At 42.7% G+C, this 27,317-nt stretch overlaps 1 protein-coding gene across 1 annotated transcript in view; it reads right to left on the reverse strand.

Moving 5' to 3' along the window:
- Positions 1-907: 907 nt before the first annotated feature.
- Positions 908-27,317, reverse strand: part of LOC119718889 (serine/threonine-protein kinase mTOR-like) — a 63,837-nt gene continuing 37,427 nt past the window's right edge. The window contains exons 25-42 of the mRNA XM_038188315.1: positions 25,773-25,940; positions 24,466-24,578; positions 23,380-23,635; positions 22,343-22,480; positions 19,650-19,792; positions 18,272-18,434; positions 17,555-17,688; positions 15,471-15,549; positions 13,475-13,614; positions 11,822-12,038; positions 10,359-10,544; positions 9,545-9,670; positions 8,317-8,460; positions 7,376-7,494; positions 6,724-6,841; positions 5,410-5,667; positions 3,362-3,559; positions 908-928 (exon numbers count right to left, since the gene is read on the reverse strand). Coding sequence (XP_038044243.1) covers positions 908-928; positions 3,362-3,559; positions 5,410-5,667; positions 6,724-6,841; positions 7,376-7,494; positions 8,317-8,460; positions 9,545-9,670; positions 10,359-10,544; positions 11,822-12,038; positions 13,475-13,614; positions 15,471-15,549; positions 17,555-17,688; positions 18,272-18,434; positions 19,650-19,792; positions 22,343-22,480; positions 23,380-23,635; positions 24,466-24,578; positions 25,773-25,940 — 2,721 coding nt within the window. The remainder of the gene's footprint in view (positions 929-3,361; positions 3,560-5,409; positions 5,668-6,723; positions 6,842-7,375; positions 7,495-8,316; positions 8,461-9,544; positions 9,671-10,358; positions 10,545-11,821; positions 12,039-13,474; positions 13,615-15,470; positions 15,550-17,554; positions 17,689-18,271; positions 18,435-19,649; positions 19,793-22,342; positions 22,481-23,379; positions 23,636-24,465; positions 24,579-25,772; positions 25,941-27,317) is intronic.

Below are 27,317 nucleotides of genomic sequence, written 5' to 3' on the forward strand. Positions count from 1 at the left end.
TTGGATATTTGTACTTCTGGTCTAAAGGTGACATGAACATGACCAATGACATGTCACGGTGGTCATATATCAGGCATGCAACTGGGAAGTCACAAAAAAAGAGGAAATTCAAATTTTTCCAAGACTTTGTACAGTGTTTTTCTATTTTCAATGGCACACATTGGAAGTGAAAAAAGAGGAAATCAGCTGATCCGAGGAAAAGTTGCATGCCTGATATATATACAGGGTGGTCCAAAAACAACGGAGTGGCATACTTCCACCACCCTGCCACTCAAACCATATACCAATGCATGGAGAATCTTTGTAGAAGAAAAATGAAACCAAGATCGCTCGATTCGGTCCAATAGTTTTTATTCTAGAGCCTATTTTGTGAAGCAAGTCGGGGGTCATTTTTGTCCTGATGAATTACTAAACCGCGCCGGGAATTTGGCATTTGTGATTGAGGGACTGTTATGTAATAATACCCACATAAAAGAAGTGTGCTTCACAAAATAGGCTTTGCAGCAAAAACTACTGGACCAAATCGTGAGATTTTGCTGTCATAATTCTTCTAAAAGGATTCTTTATCCATCGGTACAGGTGGTTTGAGTCTCAAGGTAGTGGAAGTATGCTGTTCCATTTTATTTTTTGGACCACCCTGTACATAGCACCTGCTGTTACATATGTACGTGTGTACATGCACCCCTGTTGGGTTCAACTTTGGTTGGGTTCCCTACCAAAAAAACCCTTTGAAATATGTCATATGGTGAAGTGACATCACACAATCTGTCATGACTTGGTTTTGGGCCAGTCAATACGATGACAAATAATGAAAGTCAGTCCCATTGACAATCCACAGGGACAGAGGAATGCAAAGAAATATACAATTGCGTGTGTGCAAAGGGAAGTGAAATATGATAACCGCAAGCTAGTAGTGCATACAGGTGTCCTTTGTAAAAAAGAGAAAAATGGAATTGTCAAAAAGTTGGTCATGAATTACAGAGATGATGAAAGTAATGAGGTCATGGCTATTCAGGAGAATCAGAGGTCTTTTGGGAAACGAGAGAGACCTTTCTGATGGGGGATGCCAAAGTTCTGGTGAAGTGATGTCATCCAGTGTAATTTATGAGTTGGGAAGTATTAAGTGAACGAACTTATGACAAGCTAACAGAACAGGAGAGATGGATATGAATGTGGGAAGGGATGTGGGGTGGTACATGTACAGTGTGTATCAAAATAATTGCAAACGAAATATAACCAAATGCCAGACGTAGAATGTGTAACCAACATAAATAATATACCATAAGTATGGTTTGAAAGATACGCCTTTCCACTTTAAAATGAGAATCAAACGTCCAAATCTGATAATTCTTGAGTAATTTTCTGATAGAGGTAATATTAACCATGGGACCAAGTTTTCAATTTTAGGCACTGGGACAAAGGTAGCCTAATTGCCTGTGGGTGGATATTTGCCTAGCAAGGTCTTTGGCCGGACCTTGTGATGTCACTGGCCAAGCCTCAACATATTGACAGTCACTGCCACAGGATTTTCCAGGATTCAGGCAGTGGTCATCCCTCCACGGACCATTTTCAAGAAATAATGGAGGAATTTGCAGGATTGAGGCTATATGCTATTTTCCACGAGACCAATTGGAGGATTTTGCAGAATTGAGGCTACATCCGAGCAAAAAGGCCTAGGGAGTAGGGTTAGGAATTACTTTCAGTTAAAGAAATAAAAAAAAATCTGATAGAAATCAACAATTCTCAAAGAAATAACCAGTAAAAAAAAAAGTGGGGCATTGTAACCGCCCAGGAAATGCATTGGAGACATGACTAATTTCTAGGGATGTACTTTCCGAGATATGGTTTTGCAATTTGTAATTGAGGGGAAGCGGTAGGCCTAACAATTTTGTTTTTGATTTGTAGAAATTACTTTACATCCTGTTGGTTAGTTGAGATTGCTCCAGTGAGACTCTGTGATGACGACACATGTAATCAGAATAATTGGGTTGACAAGACACATGCGTCGCATACATCTTCACAAGATTTGGGCAATTAACACAAGAATGGAGGCTGACCAAAAAAAAATTACCTGGCATCCTGGAACGGGATGCTCTCAAAAGATGTCTCCATTCACTCAGTTTCTTGAAAATAATTTTCAAAATCGTAACTGTACCACAGAACTACAGACTATACACCCAAGCCATATACCGGTACTAAAACCCAAACTACACATGACATGTATGTAAATCCAGAAAAAAAAGGATAAAACTCTTCAAGATGACTAAAAAAGAAAACACTCTCCTCAGGCCTCCTGGTAAAGCCAAGGGAGGATTTGGGAGGGCATCAGTCAAGTACCAGGTATCGTTGACCTTGTAGTTCCAGAATCATGAATATTCAGTGGGTCGGAAGACCTTACTCGGAAAATCTGAATTGCTCGTGATGAGTGTCACAATAAGATTTGGAATTTGCCAGGGTTGTCTTGCGAAGTACGCGAATAAGACTACCACTACCCTAGCTAGCAAAGGATGCTTAATGTAGATAGCCTATAAGGATCTCACTTGAGGATTAACAAAAGTATTTTGGGAAGGAGGTCGGGGATTAACCTGGATAAGTCGAAGGCGAGGATCGGAAGGAAGTGGTTAATATACACATGAATGTTGCCACGGAAGACCGTCAGCCTGGCTCCGTGCCAAAAGGAATTGGAACTCATTCGTTTTTGGGGGACGTGATAAAGATGGCAGGACACGGAAAAAAATAATTGATCGCGACAACATTGGATGCGGTACCTGCTACAGGTCATCTGCTGCACAGATACCTCAGAAAATAAGCCAGTGCCTGCTAAACATGGGTGAATTGACAACAAATACACCATAAAAGGTTACGTGAAAGAACTCTAAAAAAATTAATAAATTCTTAATCCCGTATGTGTAGTTGCATTTTACCCTAACCCCCTAGAGTGATTTATTATAGGAACCTTCCTCACTCCTGCAAATTCCAACACCATATGGTAAACTCTACACCCAAACTGTTGGGTTCTGATTATGGTGGTATGCCTAACCCACGTCAAGCATAATCAGTTTACTAGTGCAGCACTCACTCCAACAGATTCCAACAAACCCTGGTGTTGGAGTTTGTCTGGATGGGGATTGTTAGGGTTAAGGCATCGCTCACAACACCCAATTGTTTGTTCAATATACATGTTCATAAGTAAAAATGCCTTTACGGTAGGACCTCAGCGATTCCAGATTTCAAAAGAGATCCTTTCAAAATCCTGAAATCACAACAAAAAAAACAACCAAAAAATCATGAAATCTGGAATAATCCTGACGAATCTTACCCTCATTGCTAAAAGTTTTTTCGAGGCAAAGTTTGCACTTACCTGCAGCCAGGTGTCAATCTGGATGGACTTGATGCCTTCCACCAGGGCGTCGTACACCTCGCTGCACTGGCCGTAGTCAAACCACAGCGTCAGGAGACGCAGCGTATCCTGCAGGGAGTTGCCGCGGGACAGCGCGATGGAACGGAAGAAGCCCTGCACGGCCGGCACCGCATACTTCTGGATGTAATTCTGGATGGCCTGATGAAATAATAATAATAATAATAATAATAATTACTCTTTTCGCCCCAATAGGGTGACTTTCCCATAGACTTGTGCACAAACCTAAACTGTCACCTAACCCAAGTTTACCTTATGTTTTTTCCACGAAATTTAGTATTTATACTAATTGGACCATGAGGAATCGATCTAGATGGTTAGCGACAGCAAAATTCCTTGTCCTAAGGGTCGTTTTTATAAAAGGGCGACAGTCATTTTGTCGCCTCAATAAGGTGTATCGCCCTATTGTGGACGGAGTTCGCATAACCTGTCGCCCTATTACAGTAATAGTAGTAATAATCGGCATTTAAGAACGCTCTTATTTAGTAAACTAAATCACAGCGCTTACAGTATTATTATTACCCCTGATCATTGGGCCAATTAAACATTCCAAATACCATCTCAGCTCCCTGGGGAGTATACAGCTGGATGCTGCCTGTTAGGCGCAAGCAAGCTTATTCAATCACAATAACCATCTCTACCCTCACAGGTACCCATTTACTCCTGGGTGGAGAGAAGCAATGAGTGACAAAGTGCCTTGCCCAAGGGCACATGCACCATGACCCCGGCTGGACTCAAACCCACAACCCGCAGCTTTACCCACAGACCACGAATCCAGTGCCCTTAACCACGAGGCCACAGCACTCCAATAAAAATTATAATAAACACAGCGGGATTCGAATCTGTGCTAATTGTTATCTTTAGGACCCCGTTCCTATTTTATAAGATTTAGACTCATCAAAACAGCCGACTAAATGACACTCAAAAGTGACATTCTGATATTTCTTGACACATCTGAACAGCTGGTAACGACACCTTCTTGAATATCAGCAGGTTTAATTTTGTGGAAAGAGGGCAGGGCTTTGATTTATGAGGGAAATTACGGGGTAAAAGATGACAACGACAACCAGAAAACACGCTCAAAAACCCAAGACAGCTACAGTGGCGAACACATTGAAAGCTCGATGCTGATTAGCTGGAAAAAACCCCACATATTTTTAATTGTTTTTAGCAGCCAGTCGGCTTTGGGCTTTCAAGCACGGAACGTACCGCTTCATGCGTGTTGTGAAAACTACAACGCGCACGTCTCACATCTCTGTTTGCCAAAAAAGGTAGAAAAGTCACATTTTCTTTGAAAGTGCGTTTCAAAATTACAACAAACATGAGTTAATCTGAAGAAAAAAGACTGCTTTAGCCTGCAAAAGTCACTTTGGTACTGGACAGTCATCTGCAAAAGTCAGTTTTGAATGGAACTTGTAAAAAATAGAGGTGTCCAAACGATAACGAATACCGAATCTGTGACCTCAAGAAACTTGCACCGTGTCCTATCACATGAGTTAAAGCCGCATGGGATCATTTGCATTTATCCCAATACATACAGAAACATTATCGAAAAGCTTACTCGGACTTAAAGATCGTACTGGTACTAAACATCCCGTGGAGTTATTCCGTCTGGCTTGCTGTCACTTAGAAGAAATCAAGAAATGTAGGTGATTTCCAACGATCAGTCAGTTGACTGATTTTTGGAAATAAAGAGTTTTATAGACAAATCGTGTTTTGCGACCAAAAAGTTGTGCATGCTTTTTCACTGTTTTCTCAGAAAGTGTAATATCCACTGAGCTGAAACTTCAACGGGTTAGGTTTTGAACCTTCTGCTTTGCATTTTCTCCCCGTGGTTATTTGTGCACAGATCCCATATTTAACACATGTGCTTACCAAAACACCTTATGTGACTCATTGTCTAAAGTGCCCAACCGGTTCTCGTAAGCGGGCAACAGTGCCCCCTAATGTTGCCGCACAAACCCACAAGCAAGACAAAACCACTCCCTCACCATCTGAGACGACACCAGCTGCTGCTCGGTACCGCTATCCTCAATCGGCTCCGTGTCCGGTTCCTCCACGACCTCCTCCTCCTTGGTCTCCTCAAGCCCCTCCCCTCGCTCTACCACATCCTCGGCCCCGCCTTCCTCCGCCTTGCCCTTGGGCGTGCTGGTGGCCGGGGGCGGGGGTAAGGGCAAGGTGGACGTGGCCGACTGCAGCTTGTAGTACAGGCAGGCCTCGTAGTTCATGAAGGCCCAGGAATGCCATGCCTGGTAGAAAAACAAAATGATGAATTGAGAACAGCTTATATGTGAGGCATTCTGGCAAAATGGGACGGAACTGGGTAGAGGTCGAAATGAGGGTTTGCAGGTATTAGGAAAGAGAATAACATTCTTCTTTCAATACTGTTTGCTGCACTTCAATCAGACATTCCGTTGACAAGTTATTGCTGTTTAAAGTTTGCATTTATGACATGTCCAAAAAAGTGAAATATTGAAGAAAAAAAAGGCATTTAAAGTTTGAGTTCCACCCCAAACTTACACTTTGTGTAAAAAAAATAACATCTGTAACTTCGTCCAGGTTTTGTGGGAGCAGATCTCAAAGTTCAGTCTCAAGTTCATGATGTCAAACAGTTGAAAAAAAAGAAAAACTGCCTAATAAAAGTATAGAAACTTGCAACCTCGTTCCCATGGGTACGAGATCTTGCTGCGCCATGTTGTTTCCCCATCATGCCTTGCGCGATCTCAACCCCTGGAATTGTGTAATTTGAATGAGTTAAAATATGGCACATTATAATTAGGCTGCAGTTTATCCGTTTTACGTGCCGACGCCATCTTTAAAATGTTTAATGATGTGATTTTGAAGAACCAATCCTTTCAAACATGAGGTTTGGACGTTGCGTTATTTAGCAAAGATTTGCATTAAATGTACGTACCCCTTTCATCCCTTTACAACTGAAGATATAGGGGTTTTTTAGCGAAAAATGAGGCTGCCATAATCCATATCGTACAGGCATCGCGACTTTTGAATAACAAAAACATTTCGTACGTGACGTGACATGCAAAGCACACGAGCACATTATGGGCGCGCCAGGCATGCAATCTTCGAAATGCGCGCGCAGTACACTCTGAATAACCATTCAGCATCGTTTACGTGTACAGCACGGCCAGGGGTGAGTGAAGGAACGCCCACGCGCCCATGGAGTCGAGGCTGACAAACTTGTACAGACACTGTCTTGTGGCAGGAAGTTTTCCAAATTTTGTTTGAGAGTAGGCACTTTGCTGTATTTAAAAGAAGCGGTCAGGTTCCAGACCCATGTCCCATACCTTATACCAGTCCCTGTCATGCTCAGTGGCCTTGCTGAAGTAGACCAGACTATCCTCAATGGTGTGCTGGCTGGTGCCCTCCAGACTCTGCTGCCACTCACCCAGCTTCAAGTAGCACCTGCGCAGAAAACAGAGCAGAGTACCAGCTTTGAGAGCTAATAACATATTATAACTGCATAATGATGGCGTATGTAAGAAAAAAATCATCATGAATGAAATGTTCTTCTTCTTCATTCATTCAATCAATCATTTTCATGATGACTTGATGAGTTGGGCCCAACTGTCCCTGTCGAGCATAGTGTTGGAAAGAGATGGACCGCTCAGACCAGTTTCTAGCTCGATGGATGTTTTCAGGGTCAAGTTGGGACGACCTTTTCATCGAGAGGTTTCAGGATTCCAGGGTAGAACTTGACTAACTGGCTCATTATGTCGATAAACGTGACCAGCTAGCAGAAGGCGACGCTGTCTGATGGTGGTGGAGATAGGGGGAAGGGCACCATACAGAACAGAGTTAGGGACATTTTCAAAACAGATATTTCTTATTTTCACAAATTTGCACACCCCTTTTCAAGAGTGGAAGAGGCACACACACCGCGCTCGGCTCACAGACCCCCCCCCTCCCCCTCCCCCGCCACCCCTGGTGTTGTCCTACCTTGCCATGAGTTTGTGTAGCTCCCTGCGTTCAGTCTCTTCTGTTGACCCCATCCCTGATGACATATGCTGGGTCAAGGTGGAATGCACAAAGTGGCCCAGCTGCTCAAAAGCCTGCGTCTGATAATGAAAGACAATCAATATCAATTATTCATAAGATGGAATTTTGCGTCCGACTGATGTAAATCAAATTAGGTTTTTGCCCTTCACCGACGTATATACACTGTATACTCTGTGTGTTACCTCCCGAGTGAAAAGTTGGACAAAAATCACTCGGGTGGGACTCGAACCCACGACCGATCCAACCGATCCCGTTAGCTTGGTGGTCGAGTGGTAAGACGTCTGCATTAGAAAGCAGGAGGTCGTGGGCCCGAGTCCCACCCGAGTGATGTATTCCAACTTTCACTCGGGAGGTAACACACAGAGTATACAGTGTTTATACGTCGGTGAAGGGCAAAAACCTAATTTGATTCAATATAAATTAATCATAATTATTATTTATATGTCCTACATTGTATAACATTGATGTTGGGAATTGTCTTCAATCTTGGGCCTTTTTTTCAATCTAAAGGATTTCTTTTTTCAAATCTTGTAAACTTTTTTGAACTTGGGAATTTGTTGTTGTCTTCTTAACTTTTTTATGATCTTGGGATATTTTTTTGAATCTTGTTTTTTTTTATTGTTTCAATCTGGAATTTTTTGATTTTGAAACTTTTTTGATCTTGTAAAATATACATACATGTATTCAACCTTGGGAGTTTTCCAGTCCTGAGGAATTTTTGTGTATGGGAAATTTTCCCATTTTGGAAATGTTATGATCTTGGGAAATTTTTGAACAATATGAATACTAAATGTAATCCTCAGATTCAAACCATTTCCATCAGCATATGTACATGTTTTTTTTCAGAAATAAGTTTGTGTTCCTTTTTTTTCTTCACGAACCTGTTTGTCCTCTTTCCACATGTGCTTCAGGTAGGCAAAGACCACCCGAGGGTGCTTGACAGTCGCCAGGGCCTCAAATGGCGTGTCCTGGATGCTCTTAGGGTCCACGCCCAACAACATCACCAGGGTCTTGTGGGAGAGTTGCTGCACACAAAGAACAGAAATCAAAACACTTTTCACTTGAAGTCAAATTTGTGGCAATGAGTAATCCGTAACCTTTGGCACAATAGCTCAGAGAAAACCAGGCCAATAGGACAATTTAGAATTGAACAGTCCAGATTTAGCCACCGAACGACTGCATACTCAAACATGGAGCAAAGAACAACAACCGTACACGGCACAGGGGGAGTGGAGTGTCATGGCCTAGCGGTTAAGAGCACCGTACTCATGCTCTGGTGTTTCAGAGGCAACATGTACAGTGGCGTGGGTTCGAGCCCGCCGGGTGGACACTTGTGCCCTTAAGCAAGGCACTTAACCATTATTGCTTCGTCCTTCGGATGGGACGAAAAGCCGCAGGTCCCGTGTGTTGTATAATTCACGTAAAAGAACCCAGTAACACTTATCGCTAAGAGAAGGGGTACGTCCTGGTCTTTCTGGCAAGTGCGTTTATCCTCATACATATGAGTCTGCACTTTCAGGGAAGGAAGGAAGGTAACCCTTTATGCCACTTGATAAAGAATTTGCAGTTATTTTACGTGGAAAGTATAAGCTTAAATGTCTAGTTTACAACGCATGGAGTGGTTGCTAACCAAATGTTTGCCTACTGCCTTGGTGGCTGATCACGGGGTAACCGAACGGTCACGTGGTACTTTGACGTCATACAATCAGAACCTGCTAAAAAAGTATTCAATGACAGAAGTCAACCGGTCAGACTTTAGGCCATCAGCCTGGGGTTTGGTCAGTATCAAATCAGGGCATAAATGATTATAGTGCACATGCGCAAGGTATACCGCCCCTAGAGTGGTAACAAGCGTTTTGATGGACATTTTGTAAAAATGGGTGATAACACCTAAAAAGCTGCCACCAATGCAATGCTATCACATATTTTCCAACTCTGGAGGTGTATACCTTGCCAAAAAACGCTACGACGATTATTCCCCTCATTTGAAACCGGTGGCCAAAATTTTGGACCGAGGCTGACGGCCTACTTAGCAGTGCAGAGGAATTGAAAAAAGAATTGACCGGTCACACAGCACTGACCAGACGAGTTTTTGTTGATGGTACGTACCATGCGTCCAGTCTTGCGGCAGAGGCTGGCATACTTGAGCCAGGTCCGGAGGTCGTCCTGAGGGTTGATGACCAGCGAGCGGACCTGGATGATCCGCTGCCAATCCTCCACGTTACGCTGGCAACCCTGTCAGCAACACAGATGTCACCAAGTCAAAAACAGAAATTCTACAGTCCCAGTCAGAAAGCAGTGTGATGTACAGGGTGAGTCAAAAAAAAAAAAAAGGAAACCAAAATGTTTATCCATTGTTTTAATGAAGTTCTGCATGTAGCACTTTCAAAATCTAGGATGTGAAAGCCCAATTAATAAGCTTTCTTTCAGTACAAGAATCATTCAAATCACTCATGTACTTTACAAGTTATGAAATTTTAAACACAAACACCATTTTAAAGTTCTGTCCACGGATCACAACAAAGGTAAGTGTTCTTTCAGCAAAACGAAGACAATTCACATAGGGATGTATGTCAAATGTTTTTCGTTTTGCTGAAAGAACAGTTAATTTTTTCTGTGATCCGTGGACAGAACTTTAAAACGGTGTTTGTGTTCAAAATTTCATAGCTTGAAAAATACATGAGAGATTTAAATGATTATTGTTCTAAAAGAAACTTATTAATTGGACTTTCATATCCTAGATTTTGAAAGTGCTACATGTAGAACTTCATTAAATAATTGGTCCTGCCATTTGGGTTTCCTTTGTTTTTAACTCACCTTGTTTATGCAAAGTTCTGCATTGTACTGAAATGCAGATTGATAATAAGCAAATTTCAAAAGAAAATTAGAATACAATCTTTGAAGTATATATTTCAACCCGGACCTGGAGTCTGTCCCACCACATCTGTTTGATGATGTCCCGTCTCTCCGAGACCAGCTTGTAGCGGATGATCTCCTCCAGCTCAGACAGCATCTGAGCGGACACCATGGCGCCGTAGGCACGGTCGTAGCTCTCCCCGGCCATGGCCGTCAGCTCCGTGTCCAGGATGTCACGCGCCTTGTCAATGCACTGCCAAAGAGGGTGGACAAAAACAGCTGTGTTGGATTAACCCTCCCATGCAACAAAATATTTTATGCCAAGTTGTCCTTTACGTCAAGTGACTGTTTTCAACAGTTTTAACTGAGCTCCCACCCTAAAAGAGCTCCCAGCCTACATAAAGCAGGATTGACTGTTTATGTAGCATGATGCAGCTGTGCTTTGACTGTATGTGATTGATAAGCCAGCTTTGCCTACCACTTGCCTGCTTTTGTCTGTTGACTGAATTTGACTAGCCACAGTGCTTGCTTGAAATATGATCTGACTATTGGTGACTAGCCTGTGTTAAAGGCATGGCAGGGGAAAGTTGAGTGTCTGTGATTGTTAAAACAGTAGGAGGATTAAGGGGATAATATGGTGTGATGGAGCAGTTATAAATGTGTTATTTTTTAACTGGGTAGGGGCCTAGCCTCAGATAATGGCCAGGCAAACAGAGCCCTATCCAAATAATGAAAGGTTTGCGGAAACACCATGTGCGAATAATTTCTCAACTAAGAGAATGGTTCTGAAAAGAACTAGAGATATAAACTCGACGTTCCGGTCAGTATGCTCTGATTGTCTTCAGGAGAGTGCCTAAACTCTAAGAAAGAAAATACTTAAGTGGCAAAAGCGAAATCAATTTCGCTTTTGCCACTTAAGTTTCCGCAAACCTTTCATTATTTAGTATCTCCACCATGCAAAGCCTCAAATCTTACTTACATGTAGGCCCTATCCAGTTTTAAATGTCACGTTTATAAGGGCCCAATCATACCACTATCCCCATTCATAAATACCCTTTCGATCAAAAAAACGTAAAAAGTTGAAACATTGACAAAATTTCAATGATTCTGTTCTACCATTTCACTCCGTGTTCAGATCAGGCCACTAATTCTATGGCGTGTGATGAGTATGCAATGTGCTCAACATCGTGCCTTATATGGAAATCATATCAGTGGTTCTCAAGCTGGTGGGTGGTAGGCGGTGTACATAGCGCATACTGCGCACACCTTGAGTAAGGCGCTTTACCTCAATTACTCCTCTCAACCCAGGTGTTAAATGGGTACCAGCATTATTCAATGCTGGGAAGGTAACAGACTCGCTGTGGAGGAGGTGTGGTGATCCCCCCACAGCAGCATATGAGTCTGGCCCAATCGCTTCGAAGGAGAGTTGGGCACTCTGTTCCTGTGAATACAGGTTCGTCCCCCTTTACCTTTACCTCTTACTTCCACCAAATCAGACCCAGTCTTCAACAGATATTCAAAGCCACCTACCTGCTGGGCTTGTCCAAAGTGGTCCTGATGAACGGCCAGCACCGCGCGGTAGAAGGCTCCATCGTAGGACTCCCTGGGTATCAGGCATGCGTACTCCTCCATGCTGTCCCAGTTGCCTAGGCCCCAGGCAGCCGCCGCGGCCATGCGCGCCATCGCCTGCCGGCCCTCATCTGTCACCATCGGCCAACGCTCGCAGGCCAAGTCATGCAGCTGTCGCCTGGAAATCAGACAGTGGATATCTTCTTTATTGCTAGTTTCCTTAAAGGCATATAGGATCATTTGTTTGTCATGCATTTTGTTTTGTTTCTAATAATAACACCATTCAAAATCCAAAAGAAGAATGTTCAAAAACTTAACTTTAAAATTTTTAGATCATAATTTCGCCTTTTAAAGGCATATACAATGATTTGCTTTTTATCCGTTTTGTTTGTTTCCAATAACAACACCACTCGAAATCCAAAGAAGAATGTTCAAAACTTATCAGTTGAAGTTTCAGCTTAGTGCCTATTACATTTTTTTGAGAAAACAATGAAAAACCGTGCACAACCTTTTGATCACGAAAACTCTATGTTTCCAAAGATCACTCAATTGACTGATCGTTGGAAATCACCTATATTTCATGATTTCCCCTAAATGACAGCGAGCCAGACGGAATAATTTCATGCCTTTCTGACATTTAGAAGAAATCAAGACTTGTAGGTGCTTTACAACGATCGGTCAATTAACTGATTTTTCGGAATAAACAGTGCTATTGATGAAATTGTGTTCATGATAAAAAAGGTTGTGCAAGGTTTTTTTTACTGTTTTCTCGAAAAGTGTAACATCCACTGAGCTGAAATTTCTTTGGGTTTTGAGTGGTGTTACTTTTGTAAACGAACAAAATGCATGAAAAGCAAGTGATCATATTTGCCTTTAAAGGCGCAAATATGCTCTTAAACTTTCAGACATATTTAGAATCAAAAGTTTGAAGGGGAAAAAAAGACAGAGAATCGAAAAAGAAATCACCTCATGTTTTGTTTTGATCATCTACATCTCAAACTTTGCCCGGAAGCTTTGCCCAGAATATTTACCCGGAAGCTTTGCCCGAAAACTTTGCTGAACGCTTTGCCAGGAAGCTTTGCCAGGAAGCTTTGCTCGGAAGCTTTGCCCGGAAGCTTTGCCCAGGAGCTTTGCCCGGAAGCTTTGCCCGGAAGCTTTACCAGGAAGCTTTGCCTGAAAGCTTTGCCAGGAAGCTTTGCCCAGACGCTTTGCCCGGAAGCTTTGCCCAGAAGCTTTGCCCAGAAGCTTTGCCCAGAAGCTTTGCCCAGAAGCTTTGCCTAGGAAGCTTTGCCTAGGAAGCTTTGCCCGGAAGCTTTGCCCAGAAGCTTTGCCCAGAAGCTTTGCCCAGAAGCTTTGGCCAGAAGCTTTGCCTAGGAGCTTTGCCAGGAAGCTTTGCTCGGAAGTTTTGCCTAGGAAGCTTTGCCCGGAAGCTTGCTTGAAAGCTTTGCCCAAAAGCTAAGCCCAGAAGCTTTGCCCAGAAGTTTTGCCTGCAAGCTTGCCCAGAAGCTTTGCCTGCGCGCTTACCCGGAAGCTTTGCACCAAATCTTTGCCCGGAAGCTTTGCCCTGAAGTCACAAATAAATAAACCAATATTTATATAAATCTCTGAATTTACCAGTCTCCGAGAGCCTCCATGCAGCGCATCCTGCCCAGGGTCAGTGTGAATTCATCTGGGTCCTCTTTCTGCTTCTTCTCGTAGGCAAGGAGGGCGTTGTCCCAGTCGTGGAGCTTCTCGTACCAAGTCTCTTGAATTTGCTGCGGAACAAACAACAGATGTAAGAAGGGATACTCTAGTGTCGGGAGAAAACTTTTTTTTAATTTGAAATCACGATAACTTAATATGTTCAGGCTCGGATATTCGGAGATCTGATTTCAAAGATCTAATAATTGGATAGCTGCAGCTTAACGACAAGCCTGCAGCAATTCACAGGGCATATAAGAAGGTTGTGGAGCTTCTGTCTCGAAGTTTCTTGAATATACCACAGAGAAAGACACAAACAGTATATGACTGAGATGGGAGAAACCGACTATTTTGTAATCCGGATAACTGAATGTTTTCAAACTCGATGTTCAGTGATTCGAATCATCCATCTTATTCGATTTACAGGGTCACTCAAAAAAATGTAGCAGTCAATCCATAAATACACTAGTACTCTCTTTTCCAAAACTTATCTATAGAGTCTGAAGGTGTAGTAAATACTCTACACAATGGTCTTTATCCCATCTCATTTGGACACCCCGGTCCAGAGATACAGCTAATGAAATGAAAGGACTTGAATTCCAAGTTGGGCCACTTGGTATCTAATGAAAGGCATTCACGTACCAAGAAGGTGAAGAAAGTGGCCCAAACAGATTTTGACAGCCTGTAAGACATCTGCACTAGAAAGCAGGAGGTCGTGGGTTCGAGTCCCACCCGAGTGATTTTTTCCAGCTTTCACTCGGGAGGTAACACACTGAGTATACAGTGTTTAAACGTTGGTGAAGGGCAAAACCTAATTTGATTTATATCACCCGACGCAAAATTCCATCTTATAATAGTTTATGCGGTACCCGCTGCTATGTACATCAGATTCGAACCAGCCAACCGATCCCGTTAGCTCGGTGGTCGAGTGGTAAGACATCTGCACTAGAAAGCAGGAGGTCGTGGGTTCGAGTCCCACCCGAGTGATTTTTTCCAGCTTTCACTCGGGAGGTAACACACTGAGTATACAGTGTTTAAACGTTGGTGAAGGGCAAAACCTAATTTGAACTGTACAAGCTTTGCCGTAACTTTGAAACAAAAGGTGCAAATCACACAGAACAAAAATCATGTCAAGGGTAACGAAACACTCTATCATCTCAAGGTACTTTTTTTAGGTTCCTCAAAAAAAAAGGCTGATTGACAGCTACTTTTTTAGAGACACCCTATACATATCTGCAAAGATCAGTCAATTGAGGGCAAACCTTCATGATCTGTAAAATCACAAAACATAATATAAATTTGGAAGTATTATCACGGCTCACTCATGGACAAGTTGCTGTAGGTTTTGTTTTTCAGTTTTGTAATTAACTCTTTCAGTGCCAAAGTCGTACATGTACGAGGTATATTTGTTAGGTCGAAATTGCCAACCTCATACATGTACGAGGTAATGTTCGTACTTAAAATCGCCAAACCTCGTAATGTACGAGGTAGAGTAAGCATGTTATCACAAGGGGGCGCTCTCACTCTTTCTAATAATACCATTTTCATTCAGGTACGACCCGTATTTATTTTGTTTCATTCGAGTTCTTGCGAGAGGGCGCAGCACTGACACTCGTATTTTCTGCAAAAAGTGCGGAATTCCCCTGTGTGCAGGACAGTGTTTTAGGGTGTATCACTATGTACGTGACTACTATTGACTTTCCAATGTACCAAGGATATACCAGAGAGCAACAACAACAAATTTAGTGAGTGAAACTTATTTACTTCTTTTTTTTTTTTTACAGAATTTTGAACAATTAAAAAAAATGCTCGAAGTTGGGCACTTTAGGGTTAGACTTTTCAAATTTCGCGGGCACTGAAAGAATTAAGTCAGAACGTCTCATTGTAGATTTGTTGATTTGTTATATTTATCAGGTTCTATTGGACCTACCAATTCAGCGCGGTAGTTCTTCATGGCATATTGCAGGACTCCATAGGCTGCCTCTGGCTGATGTAGCTTGTTGTTAATGCTGAAGGAACCAAAACGAAAACAGTCATCAACAGAGATAATATCACTTCAAAAGGTCCATGCGATGCCTTTTTTCTGAGGAACACATTTTGTGCAATTTTCCACTCCTCTTAAATGTGTGAACACTATTTGACATCCTTTTTTGGTTAATTTTATTGAAAAGTGCACTTCTTTAAACATTTTAACAAGTTTCCATGCCTTTCCGGACAACTGAGGGCGCTGTTGTTGTGATGTCATTTCAGGAAGACACTGTTCAGTTTAGGGATTTTCTGTTCAAATTGTGAACCCAACAGTTGCTCATTGAAAACGTTTGTGAGAAAAGCATGCTCATTGGCTTACTGCCATGTACTGACATAACAACAAATCACCAAAGAAAAGAACAATTACGACATTGAAATACCCAAAATTCTGGCAACTTTTGCTGCTGAAATACCTGTAACACTGAGATTTCTGCCTGAAATGACATCACACTTTAGCTCATGAATGTGGAAATTCACATTAGCATAAAAACCAAAAAAGCTCCAAAAACCGTTTGAAATTGGCAAAACGAAAATTGAAAATAGGGTTAAATAGGGTACATAAGGCCAAAATAAAAAGTCTCCGGTTTCTGGTATGGAGCTTGTCCAAAAAGTGGTGCGGCGACGCGGCTTTTTTTTTGTTTTTACCTGACTTTTTTGCTTCAAATGTCGACTGATGACTGCAAATGGTGCCCGACTAAACTTAGTGCAAATATATGGGGGTTCAGAGAGGCTACATTAAGCTTATTCTCGATCATAACCCCATCTAAAAAACACGTTAAAATTGTGCAGCAGCAGAATTCCAGTCAAACCAGTGAGTTTGGCGGTTTTGAGACATCATCTTTCATTGAAAAAAAAACTTTTTCATTTTGCCGACGCGCATGGCTACGGCGATGCGCGCGTATACCAGAAACCGGAGACTTTTTTTTTTGGCCTAATGTGTATTTTAAGGATTGCATTAACCCTATTACTCCCTAGGCCTTTTTTGCTAGGATGTAGCCTCAATCCTGCAAAATCCTCCAATTGGCTTCATGCAAAAATAGCATATAGCCTCAATCCTGCAAATTCCTCCATAATTTCTTGAATGTGGTCTGTGGAGGGGTGACCACTGCCTGAATCCTGCAAAATCCTGCGGCAGTGACTGTCAATGTGTTCAGGCTTGGCCAGTGACATCCTGGAGCAGTACGGAGGATTTCAAGTATAAGATAGGCCTAAATTTATGCTAGGTTGAGCATAAACAACACAAGGTCTGGCCCAAGACCTTGACACAGTGCGTCCTCCGAAATCAGCAACGCACTTTTGCCATGTAACCTCAATCCTTAAATTCCTCAAATTAGCAAAGAGGATTTTGGAGAATTTGGGATGGTTAGGGTAAAGGATTGCATTAATTACATTGCATGGGCCCTTTAATAACAATAATCTCAAATCCATCAAGGTGTTGGATTTCAAACCGTACGTAGAAAACAAAAACTTAAAGCCCGAGTCCATCATTTGCAGCTATCCAAAAAAGTAACTGGCGTAATTATTGTTGAAAAACATACTGGTTGAAACTCCCTGTGAAATTATTCTTTCTGGCAAGCTCTCATTTTGAAGAAATCAACGAAAGAAGGCATTTCCAACGGTGCGTCTTAAGAAGCACCGTTGGAAAATCTAAATTAGTAATTCGTTTTGTTATTCGGCGCAGCGCGCACAAGCATTGGAACGACACACAGGCGCGCGCGGTTGCTATAATTCGTCGGATCAGTGCGCGACATCGCGTAGAGCTGCAATTCAAAACAATTCGAAACATGATTTAGCAACTTTTGATTTGAAATTGAGATCCTAGAATGCTTTTTTTCTCGGAATATACAGCTGAAGCTGAGCTGAAACTTCATCAAGTAAGCTGTTCAGTATCCTTCATTAGATTTTGAACACTTTTGTTGCTTCAAACGAACAAAATGCACTAATTACAAATGATGGACTATAGCTTTAAGAGACTGTTATTTTTACCTGATGAGAGCCTCCAGTATTTCAGTGTTTGGTCCTCGGTGGAACTCCTCCTCCTTGTAGTGTAGTGCCTTGGCGTAGGCTCTGCACTTAGAGGCACACTCACCGAGTAGCATGGTGTTCAGTGGTAATGGGCCCTGGGGTGACATAACAGACGGCATTTACCGACTCAATTCATATTCATAAATACCTGTATGAGACAGTTTACCCAGTGTTCTCCAACCTGTAAAAAGAACCTGGTGCCCCACCAAGCTTTGTTCCAAAGAGCCAGCGCTACAGAGTGGGGTTTTTGGAAGAGAGAAATACATTTTCCTCCAGTTTTTATTGAAATAAAAGTTCAAATATATCAAATGACAAGGATCTATATGTCAGTTATATAAAACAAATATTGAGCGGCTTTAAATTGTGAAAAGGGAGGAATATTATTGCTCGGTAAAATCTGGACTTTTTGAATTCACTCGGCTTTGCCTCATGAAATGGAAAAGTCCAGATTTTACCTTGCGATAATATTCCTCCCATTCCACGCTGAGCCACTCAATATTTGTATAATATTACCCATCATCACGTATGGGTTGAGCAGGATTCCATGACTTTTCCCTTGGAATGTCAACTTTCCATGACTCCTTTTAAAAATAACAAAATTCCATGACTTTCCAAGATTGCTGAAAATTTCAGGATTTTTCCAAGATTTTCCCATGACTTCGGGAACCCTGTTCTTACCTTGTCTGAGTGCTCCATGAACTCGGCAAGATTCAGTAGGATCTGTACAATCTCCGGGATGTCCTGTGAAGTCAGGGCCTTCTGCAGGCTCTGAATCAGGCTGTCCTGATCCGTCTCAGTCAGCTCCGACCAGCACGAGACGAAGGCGGCATTGAATAGATCTCTGAAACGGGAAGAGAAAGATCACGGTATTAACTTTTATAGGTTTGTTTTTGCCCTTCGCCGACACAAGGTAGTGGCAGTTTTGGCTGCTATATCACATTGACCCGGCATACTTGGTGATCGAGTGAGAGAATTTGCATTGGTGAGCAGGAGGTTCTGGGTTAGAGTCAACCTGAATATGCCTGTGATTTTTTTCATGCAAGCCCTTGGAAAGCTTCGAGTATACAGTCAACAAAAAAAACCAAAAACCAAAAACTCAATATGGGGCTTGGGCAAGTCCTCGCGTCGTGCTCAGGTAGTACGCACGCATATCGGACTCCTTCGACCAATAGAGTTAACAAAATGTGCGCGTGTCTTGTCTTAAGAATGCTTGCGCGTGCGTAAGGATGTGTTCCACCTCAAAAAATGGTTTCTTATTTTGTTGGCTGGATCATTCTATAGCACTCTTTATTTCCGAAAAACTCAGTCAATTGACTGATCGTTGGAGATCACCTACATTTCTTGACTTCTTCGAAATGACAGCAAGCCAGTTGGAAACATTTCAAGGGGGGTTTAGTGCCAGTACAATCTTTAATTCAAGTAAGCTTTTTGATACGTTCAGTAGGTTACTTTTGGGATAAATGCAAATGATCCTATATGCCTTTTAAAGGGAATATACATCATTTGCTTTTGCTGTAATTTTCAGAAATGGATGGATTTGGGGGGTTGCTTGTATATAGTAAATATTGTTACACCAACTTTTTTGAAGTTTTGGGTTCGTAGATGCTATAAAAACGAAGAAAAACAGTCATTTTCCTGTTGTCTGGTTCCCAGACTCCATTTAAAATGAAACGGAGCAATTTATAGACGTTGGGGAATTGTAAGGTCAGGGAACCAGTCTAGCTTGCTTGTACCCGTTCATAGGTGTGTAATCGATTGCAAACAGAACCGGACTAACTAAATATGGTCAATTGGGGCCAGTATTAAAAAAAAGGCAGTTTTTTCCAACACTGGTCGGCCTACCAGCGTTGGATATTGATACGAAAATACCACTTTTCTTGAAAATGACAGCACACCAGGTGCCATGCTTTTACAGGATGATTTAGACGGTCCTTCACTAACAGTTTAGCAAGGTATTTCAAAATGATTTAGTAACTTTATTTTTTGATGTTTGCAAATGTTGTATTTTCCCTTTAAGGACTGACGGAAGGATGGCTTGGATGGGTTTGGTTATTACCTTGCCAGCGTGTTGTAGGCTTGGGCCAGGGCCCAGCAGGATCTCAGGGCGTGGGAGGGCGATTCCTTGAGAAGCTCAACGCTCAGACGACGTAGCCACTCCACCCAGTCATCGCGGGAGACACGGCGAGTCACGGCCCATGCCTGTAATCAATTCATTCATCAATTATTGATTATTGATCAGTGAAAAGCCACTCCACGCAGTCATCGCGGGAGACACGGCGGGTCACGGCCCATGCCTGTAATCAACTCATTCATCAATTATTGGTTATTGATCAGTAAAAGCCACTCCACCGAGCCATCGCGGGAGACACGGCGGGTCACGGCCCATGCCTGTAATCAATTCATTCATCAATTATTGGTTATTGATCAGTAAAAGCCACTCCACCCAGTCATCGCGGGAGACACGGCGGGTCATGGCCCATGCCTGTAATCAATTCATTCATCAATTATTGGTTATTGATCAGTAAAAGCCACTCCACCCAGTCATCGCGGGAGACACGGCGGGTCACGGCCCATGCCTGTAATCAATTCATTCATCAATTATTGGTTATTGATCAGTAAAAAGCCACTCCACCGAGCCATCGCGGGAGACACGGCGGGTCACTGCCCATGCCTGTAATCAATTCATTCATCAATTATTGGTTATTGATCAGTAAAAAGCCACTCCACCGAGCCATCGCGGGAGACACGGCGGGTCACGGCCCATGCCTGTAATCAATTCATTCATCAATTATTGGTTATTGATCAGTAAAAGCCACTCCACCCAGTCATCGCGGGAGACACGGCGGGTCATGGCCCATGCCTGTAATCAATTCATTCATCAATTATTGATTATTGATCAGTAAAAAGCCACTCCACCCAGTCATCGCGGGAGACACGACGGGTCACGGCCCATGCCTGTAATCAATTCATTCATCAATTATTGGTTATTGATCAGTAAAAAGCCACTCCACCGAGTCATCGCGGGAGACACGGCGGGTCACGGCCCATGCCTGTAATCAATTCATTCATCAATTATTGGTTATTGATCAGTATAAAGCCACTCCACCCAGTCATCGCGGGAGACACGGCGGGTCACGGCCCACGCCTGTAATCAATTCATTCATCAATAATTGATTATTGATCAGTAAAAAGCCACTCCACACAGTCATCGCGGGAGACACGGCGGGTCACGGCCCATGCCTGTAATCAATTCATTCATCAATTATTGGTTATTGATCAGTAAAAAGCCACTCCACCGAGTCATCGCGGGAGACACGGCGGGTCACAACCCATGCCTGCAATCAATTCATTCATCAATTATTGGTTATTGATCAGTATAAAGCCACTCCACTGAGTCATCGCGGGAGACACGGCGGGTCACGGCCCATGCCTGTAATCAATTCATTCATCAATTATTGGTTATTGATCAATAGGAAGCAACTTCTCTTGCCTATATGGGCTTCACATATTAGTAGTACAAGCACATGAATCACACATGCTCCTGCATATTCTACTTATACCTGAAATGTCAATCTAGTACCAGCATTCACACAAAAAGATAAAAATATACTGATGAATTTTCCAACTACATCCAACTCTGGGATTGAGGTTTTTTTGGCTGCACACCCTGCTAAATGTAACAACATGCAACACTTGCCGAAACGAATCCTGCCCAGTGTAGCAGGTCAGAAATCTGATGGACAAACGTGACCTGTTCTGTCAAAAGCAGACGCTTCTGGGCAGAGGTTGAAATTGAGATATGGCCAAAACACACTGTGGGGGTGATTTTTTTCAATTTTCAAATTTTTACATCTTTGTAATCCTGAACATGTCTAAAATATGCTATAAAAGTTTGAAACCCTAATTTGAACTCTAAATATAGTATTTTTGATGATTTGTAAAGGTATTTCAGTTAAAGAAATGTCTGTTTTGTGACGTTCGTGGCCATTTTCTCCGTTTTCTACTTTTCAACACAATGAACTTCAAAAATAGCATAACTCTGCCCTGGAATGACCGGTTTCAAAAATTAAACCACCTATTAAAAGGAAACAGAACATATTTCAACAATATGCAAAATCTCATTTTTGACCTTATGCCCAGAAAAGTCTGATTTTGACAGAACAGGTCACAAACAGTCTCCGAGCCTGGCTGCAAAAGATACAACAGTGGCATTGTTCACAGGTACTAGCTCAGAATTCTCAAAACTGGCGGTTAACCATCCTGCTATTTAAGCAGTCAGGGACAATCAAAATTCACTTCCACTTCCCCATGCTATACTTTTAACAAAGGCTAGTCACCAGCAGTCAGATCATATGTCAAGCAAGCACTGTGGCTAGTCAAACTGGGTCAACAGACAAAGCAGGCAAGTTGTGGTCACAGCTGTTTTATCACTCACCCGGGGTCAAAGCATAGCTGTATCAAGTTACTTAATCAGTCCAAGGCAGTCAATCCTGCTTTATGTGGGCTGGGAAATCTTAAGGGTTGAAAACAGTCACTTGATTGATTTTGGAATGCAAGGACAACTTGGCACAGAATGTATGTTTGCATAGGAGGGTTAATGCATTGGTGGTGATGGCTCAATGAAGCAAGGTCCATAGACTTTTTAGAACTGGTGCAGTGTGTTACATCTGTCAGGATTAAGGTTAAACAGTAAATGACAAATCAATGGCTCTTGGCTCAAAACTATTAAGTAAACATGTGACTGAGTACCTTGGTGAGATTGTTAGTCTTGACGTGGAGTTTCTTGAGACTGACAGGTTCCATGCCGGCGTTACCGTCGTCCTTCTGGTTGGCCTTCTTGGCCCTGGTGCGCAGTAGGAGCAACTCATCCTCTGCAATGGAGTTTCCCTACGTCCAAAACAAAAAATGTCAACAGTTCAGTTCTACTTATTGAACACTGCTTATGAAAACCTTTATCGAATTAAAAAAATCCATTATTGATTCAAGTCCATCGCAAGTCCATCACAAGTCCATCACAAGTCCATCACCAGTCAATCACAAGTCCATCACAAGTCCATCACAAGTCCATCACCAGTCCATCGCAAGTCCATCGCAAGTCCATCGCAAGTCCGTCGCAAGTCCGTCGCAAGTCCGTCGCAAGTCCATCACAAGTCCATCGCAAGTCCATCGCAAGTTCATCGCAAGTCCATCACAAGTCCATCACAAGTCCATCACGAGTCCATCACAAGTCCATCACAAGTCCTTCACAAGTCCATCACAAGTCCATCACAAGTCCTTCCCAAGTCCTTCAGTCTCAAGTCAAGTCACTAGCTATTCAAATGAACTGTTACAAAAACATCCCTTTGTCATTGTTCATCCAGTTATTTGTGACTGACTTTATAAAAGGACTCGTGAAAGGACTTGTGATTTGACTCGAATAAAACACGAGTGAAAGGCACAGAAGAATATAAAAAAAATTATATCTTTCAATGCACAATTCTATCAAAAGGCAAATGTTCCTTTGTTGCCACAGCATGACAAAACCTGGTAAATATAAACAGCAATTTTTTAACATTTTTTCTATTTTTGGAGGGGGGATTTTCTAGAAAAAAATTCTGGAAAACCAATTCAGAATGTGACATAACTGGTACTGTTAAAGTATTTAGTGCCATATTTTCACAATTTCCTGGATGTCATAGCAAATCAAAAAGTAACACTATATTGGGCCAAAAATATGAAGAAAAACACATTGGTAAAAATTTGATTGTAAACAAGTGCACGATTCCCCGAGCTGGATTCGAACCCACCTTGATGATCTTGAGCACCAGGGTCTCGTACTTCTGGTGGACGATGCGATGCTTGACCAGCACCTTGTTGACCATGGGCACAAAGATGTGGTACTTCTTGCCCAGCTGCAGGACCAGGGACTCCAGGGTGTCCATGGCGATGGAGCGCAGCTCCGGGGTGGTGTCCAGGGTGCGGACCAACGGGTGGATGATGCGGGAAGCAAAGTCCGTGAAGTCTAAGGTGCCGCATAGCAGGTCTATGGTCTCAAGAGCAGTTCTGAACAAAATTTTGAAAAAAAAAAAAAAATTATAAAGTTTGGCCATTCTGTAAAACTTCACTTCTAACCACTTGCAGCTTGTAGTTATTTTCACCTATCTTTACTTGAGAGTAACAAAAACTGTGATTCTTGAGTCTTTAATAAGGGAATAAATATGTGCTTGGCCGGTTAGGGGCCTGGAAGCTGATAATGCCCGGAGTCGACGGCAATGGTCATTATCCACGTGACTCCCACGGCACAGTTACTGTATGTTATACTGTACGTCCGTGTACAGTGCGGATTTGTGTCTGGGGCGTATCGCACGGGCAAAGCGGAGCTGGCCAGGGGGCTGCGCGGCGTACGTGTGCCGTGACAACGTACTGTGACAAGTAGGGTAAAACAGCTGCCAGACCGTTTGTTCAAGAAAAAAGCTTGGCTTGACAGGCTTGGTCAAGGCTATGCTGTTTCATGATTTTTCACATGGTCAGCACATGATTTGTAAATGGGGAGCACATGACCAACACTAATGCCTGCACACCACGAACATAGTTAAAATAACTGTATTGACATTATGTTAAATAATGAAAGGTTTGCGGAAACACCAGGTGCGAATAATTTCTCAACTAAGAGAATGGTTCTGAAAAGAACCAGAGGTATAAACTCGACGTTTTTCCGCAAACCTTTCATTATTTAGTATCTCCACCATGCAAAGCCTCAAATCTTACTTGACATTATGTTAATCACTCATTACATGTTAGTATGATACCCATACACATGTAATTGGCACATGATTGCTGCATGGGGATCACATGATCGTCACATGATCATCACATGGCACATGCATGCTCACCTCCTGACAGTCATGGGGATGTCATTAGAGTCAAAGAGTTTGACCACCGGTGGTAGTAGCAGATGCAGGTAGTCATCCAGATTGGCACCAAACTTCTGCATAGCATTCAGGAGCTGCAAAAAAAAAAAAAAAAACACATTTTTTTGGCCATATTTAAAAAAAAAATTTGGATTAACCCTAACTCCCTAGGCCTTTTTGCTAGGATGTAGCCTCAATCCTGCAAAATCCTCCAATTGGCCTCATGGAAAAATAGCATATAGCCTCAATCCTGCAAATTCCTCCATTATTTCTTGAATATGGTCCATGGAGGGGTGGGTGACCACTGCCTGAACCCTGCAAAATCCTGCAGCAGTGACTTTCAATATGTTGAGGCTTGGCCAGTGACATCCTGGAGCAGTACGGAGGATTTCAAGCATAATCCAGGCCTATATTTATGCATGGCTGAGGAAAAACAACACAAGGTCTGGCCCAAGACCTTGACAAAGTGCATCCTACGAAACGAGTAACGCACTTTTCCATGTAACCTCAATCCTTCAAATTTTTCCACTTTGGCAAAGAGGATTTTGAAGGATTCAGGGCAGTTAAGTTTATTCAGGATTTTTTTTGGTCCACGGGATGGGTGGTGAGTGCGAAAAAAAAAAAAAAAACGTGTGGGGGCGCCCTTTACACAGCGTGCCCATAATGGTGCAGCATTTTGACATGGTATTCTGACATGGCGTAAATGCAGAATTAGCCTAGCATACGCACAGCATGCCTAGCATACGCACAGCATGAAATGCCATATTGACTGGCATGAACGCAAACGTTAAAACCTTCAAAATCACATACAAATTTGCATATGAAATCAGAAATAAGTTCGCAGACTCAGCAAAAAATGTGATTTTTTTAACTTGTTCCAAATGATTCTTGATCGGATGTTTGATCGGACGATGACATCCGCATCACGGCCCACTAGTGCAGCTTATTTCTGTCCGTTCTGCCTAAGATATTTTGGGCAACGGGAACCAGTGCACGAATGCGCAGTACTTAATCCAGGGTCGAGCATGGATCATGCATGGAGAACTGCCTCCATGAATGGATCAAGGACTAAGGCGCAGCGTACGTAGGCCTATGTACGAAATATACGGTTAAAATGTAAGGTGATTCCTTTCTCAATTTTTGGACAAGACCCCGGGATTGCAGTTTAAAAGTGAATCAAAAGCTTGTGACTACTACTTTTTTTGGGGGGGAGGGGTCATCAACAGTGGCATTTGTGGGCGTTTTTTTTTTAATATTTCCGATTTTCGTCGGAGGCTGAACCCCCTTACCTTGGTTGTGACAACGCGTCCCTGGCTGTTATCGTGCATGAAGACGCGCAGCATCTGAGGCACGATACGCGGCAGGTACAGCTTGAATTCACCGCCCAGGGCCACCACAGTCTGCTCCACCAGCAGGATCACTGTGTTCTGTAGCGGGCTGTTCACTGTCCAGAAATCCTGACGAGATACAACAGAAAAATGAAGACATCTTGCAATATTACAGCACGATAGGGACTCCGTGCACCAACCGTAGATGCCTTTTTTTTTAATGATCACTTTCACAAGCTCAGTCGGAGGGAAACATCGGATGTGCGCATTGGTCTGCGTACTTCCAAAATGAAACATACATGACTTATTTTATTCCCAATATGCACAACCAAGAGGCGTCTTCGCATCAGTGAGCGTGTGGCATCATCGGTGATGCATTCTAATGTCCGTTTTCAGGGGTTTCCCCCAACCCTGTTTGTAACCGTTGAGTGGGTACTCTTGTGCACGGAGTCCGTTGGATTGTGAAATGCCATTGGGTGAGGTCTGTTCGGGTGACTTTCATGTATTTCAGAAGTTCATGTATGATGGACTCCGCAGAGATGTACCCCAGGTATACCCCAGCAAACAAAACATAGTAAATCGTGACGTAATAAACAGGACTCGTTTATACTACGCTGCATCGGGAGTCCTGTTTATTACGTCACGATTTACTATGTTTTGTTTGCTGCCCCCAACGACGACTTTTACACAAATTGCACGTTCGGGTCGAAACAGGACCTGAAAAACAGCTCTCAAAAGTACCTTTTGTACTCATTTCAAGACAGACACAATAGTCGTTTTTATTTGATCACACCTTAGGCTGCATATACCCAAAAAATGACAAAAATGTCTTCGAGCATTCCACAACCTCTTTAAAGGCAAGGCGTGTGTGCATTTTGATAACTCTATTGGTCGAAGGAGCACGGAGTGCGTGCGTACTACCTGAGCACGACTCGTGCAAGCCTGGTGCTACCTTAGAAAATGGCTGTCGATGAATTAGTCCAGGTATCTTGATTGTCCTCAAAAGACTTTTTCATATTCTTATCCCCCCTGATTTGCACAAGACAGCTGTGGTGTTGCACAAGGGTGCTGTGGTCCAATTGTGACGGTGTTCAACTCGTGTGCCGTGGTACATGGGTTCGAAACCTGAACGTGGGAACATGGTGCTTGTGCTCTTGAGCAAGGCACTTTACCATTAGTGCTTCGTCCTTCGGATGGGACGTAAAGCCGTAGGTCCCGTGTGTTGTGTAATGCACGTTAAAGAACCCAGTAACACATCGCTAAGAGAAGGGGTTTGCCGCGGTGTTTCTGGCAGTGGCTGCAATATGCGCTGCAGCACCTTGTATACCCTTATAAGGTGCTACATAATGGGTCTCACATTTCTCATAAACTTCATTTACCTGTCTTTAATAACAGACATAATTTCCAGCGCCTTCAGTACCTAATTGTTTGTAGATACGTGCGCTATATAAGACTCCTGTTTTATTATAATTATTAGATAGAAATGACCCTCAGGGCTTGCAAGTG

Source organism: Patiria miniata, unplaced genomic scaffold, assembly GCF_015706575.1.
Source record: "Patiria miniata isolate m_02_andy unplaced genomic scaffold, ASM1570657v1 HiC_scaffold_7, whole genome shotgun sequence".
In the NCBI taxonomy this organism is placed as follows: Eukaryota; Metazoa; Echinodermata; class Asteroidea; order Valvatida; family Asterinidae; genus Patiria; species Patiria miniata.